The sequence below is a fragment of the Sphaeroforma arctica genome (genome assembly GCF_001186125.1).
Source record: "Sphaeroforma arctica JP610 unplaced genomic scaffold supercont1.4, whole genome shotgun sequence".
Taxonomy (NCBI): Eukaryota; class Ichthyosporea; order Ichthyophonida; genus Sphaeroforma; species Sphaeroforma arctica.
This window is the reverse complement of record NW_014040554.1, coordinates 136,732-140,095: the sequence shown is the minus strand read 5'-3', so window position 1 is coordinate 140,095 and position 3,364 is coordinate 136,732. Positions and strand designations below refer to the sequence as shown.

The 3,364-nt window shown below is 39.4% G+C and overlaps 1 protein-coding gene across 1 annotated transcript in view; it reads right to left on the bottom strand.

The window, feature by feature from the left end:
• The window catches only part of SARC_00165 (hypothetical protein), a 6,166-nt gene that overhangs the window by 2,197 nt on the left and 605 nt on the right, over positions 1-3,364 (bottom strand). Inside the window, exons 2-6 of the mRNA XM_014306158.1 lie at positions 2,313-2,442; positions 2,026-2,218; positions 1,546-1,622; positions 982-1,167; positions 429-783 (exon numbers count right to left, since the gene is read on the bottom strand). Coding sequence (XP_014161633.1) covers positions 429-783; positions 982-1,167; positions 1,546-1,622; positions 2,026-2,218; positions 2,313-2,442 — 941 coding nt within the window. The remainder of the gene's footprint in view (positions 1-428; positions 784-981; positions 1,168-1,545; positions 1,623-2,025; positions 2,219-2,312; positions 2,443-3,364) is intronic.

Below are 3,364 nucleotides of genomic sequence, written 5' to 3'. Positions count from 1 at the left end.
CTATATGTATGACAGTATACGTAAAATACAAATAATCTATATATATATATATATAGTTTGTGAACGCGAATGTATATAAATGTGTATTTGCACATATAAATGTGATTGCTAAAAACATATACAAGTATAAATTTAATATGAATACATAATTGTTCGGTCGGGGACATGGCAAGGAACTCACTCGATTTGAGGTATTCATATCAGGATATGTGAGACCTTCACATCAAAAAATCTCAAAACAAGAATTAAATGCAATATTATTTACTTTTATATGCATTTAAACAGACGAGAGGCAGACAGACAATCAATAGACACACACCCGAGGTATCACAATACATACGGAAGTATTAGCATTCTCAACAAAACACCTCGAAGGGATACAGCCCTGACCCTTTCTTTAGTGTATAAGTGTAGAAACGTTTCCATACCTGCATGTGTGGCATCGTAATCCATCACCACCTGGTAGTACAACGACTGGTAGGTCACATGAGTCATCGAAGACATCCTGAGCGTCACCACAACCATGAAGCTACCCGTAGCAGTCTTGTTGAACAGGATTCTGGGCAGAAGTGGATCCAATGAGACCCGCCATTCGTACATGATCAAGCACGCACCGCTGACCACGCCGACGCCCAGTAGTGAGAAGGTCTGTGCGGAATACCAGTCCCACTTCTTGCCCCCGTTCTTCATGGCCAGTAGGATACCCGAGGCAAAGATACACAGCAGAGCGAAGCCAGCAAGATCCAACGCCCGGAAAATGGCCTTCATTTTGCCGAAAACACCCTAGGAGATAAATGGGAGTGTGTGGATTGCGTTAAAAGCACACCCTGCGATTCAAGTATGTGGCGCTAATTACTGTGTACACACTTGTCCGGGGCTTAAGTGGCAACCGGATCCAGGTCGACACCAAATGAATTCATGATTCTGAGAAACAAATACATGCACGAGCACTCCCAGTGAGCAAGGGCTTGTGATACCTACCTGTCCCTGCTCGAAACGGACTGGCTTGAGTCTAGGTAGTCGTAGAGAGGCGAAGATGGGCACGACCGCGAATGCGCACGTGACGCACAACAACACATAGATGTATCGCCAGTTGATGCTCAGCACTATGCCACCGATGACTGGCCCTGCCCAGGCCATGATGACCTTATCAATCTCTAGGTAACCCTGTGCGTAGTGGTTGACAACGGCGAAGGGGATTGTGTTAAGAAAGACTACGGCGTTGGTACTAGAGCCCCGTTATGGGTGTGAACTGGGGAGACACGCCGCAGATCTGAGTACAAATGTGGATGCCAAAGCACTAGTCACTTTTGCGTAAGCATCTGTAACGATAGATTGCGTTTTTAAATTGGCAAGGTGTTATATTCGAACGGTCTCGAAAGGCCCATTTCCACTTGACGTACGATTAGAATCATGAAATCGCTATAGGAAATGGAAGTTATGCACAAAACAACAGTCGCCATGGGTATCGTATTCAGGACTTACATTCAAACATTACATTACATACGTTATCAAAGTCATTAGAATCACTTGACACAATCATACCTGCCATTTGCCCCGATGTCGAAGAGGCACCAAGTCAGCGATGGTTATCTGACACATGATCCACAGTCCCATCACACCTGCCACACAGAGAAGAAGCCATAATGATGAGCATACCAACTGACTTAGAACTGTGCCTTAACAATATCCCACACAGAGGAGAAGCCACAATGATGAGCATTACAACTGACTTAGAATTACGCCTTAACAATAGCCCACACAGAGAAGAAGCCATAATGATGAGCATCCCAACTGACTTACAATTATGCCTTAACAACATCTCGATAGTTCCAGCTAACGAATCAAATACACCAGATAAAGTAAACAGTTACAGTTCATCAGGTCAAAGTCAAGAGCGAATATCGCGGAAACATGGATGCACCCGTACCATACAGAGATGAATCACAATCTACCAGAAGACACGCATACACTACTACTATAAGCACACACAAGATTGTGCGCACCCTGTACAAACAAACTCACCTGCATAAGCGATGGACATGCCGAGCAGATACTGCGGGAATGTTAGAGAACTGGCACACAGAAGGTTGCCACCACAATAAGTCAGTGAGCAGAAGAAGAACGTCTCTCGCCTCCCGGCAATATCCGAAAGTTTAGCCCACATCAGATGACTAACAGCACCAACCATGTACGTAACCATGGCAACCGTGCCCACCTGATACATCGACGAATGGTTACGAAAATACGTTGAGTCTGAGGTACATGCGACCAACTAAGTAACCCAGACAACCACAAACTGGCATACATACTTCGTTGAGAGATCCTAGTTTACTGAGCACATTCGGTTGCACAGCAGCCTCAATGTCCTTGTCGAGCATAGTCACCATCATCACTAGACAGAGGCCGATATAAACGAACGCCACTCGCGCCGTTGTATAGCTATGTGTATATTGATTAGGCAGGTACATGACGGTGGTTTGAGAGCAGTTTTAGCTACACGCATTAGAATATAGTCCCCGTCCAAATCAACTAAATATTGTGCATCAATTTTCATTTGAACACAAAATTCTGAGCAAGCAATGTGAACAGAAACCTGTAGAAGACCGTCACTGGTGGTGTAACCAAAACTGGTACCAGAATGTGTGATACAATATAGACACCATCTGTACGCAACAAGAACATATATCACTACAAAAACAAACAGATGAGACCTAAAAATAATTATAATATATATATATATATATATGAAAAAGCAAACAAAATACACACACACAGCTTGAAACAAGATCTACATCCATAGAGGAATGCATCGCGCGCAACTCAGCGCGCAACTCAAATACACACCAATACATGTAGACAGATAACTTTTCACACACGAACACTTATCCAACATCCTCATAAACACCTTTATAATATACAAATTTATATTGTATATATACATATTAATATATATATATATATAGCGTATTCATATTGATATGAAATGTTTACACACATGCATATATATATATATATATATATATATATATATATGTGTATTTATATATATATATATGTATATATATATGTATGCATGTATGCATGTATATATTATATATATATATATATATATATATATATATATATGTGTGTGTGTATGTTTATATATATATATATATATATATGTGTGTGTGTGTGTATTTTATATATACATATATATATATATATATATATTTATACATATATATATATATATATATATATTGATATATATATGTTATGTATATAATATGTTATGTATATATATATATATATATATATATATATATATATATAATATGTTTGCATAAAACGTGTCAGGATATATTTATATATATTTATA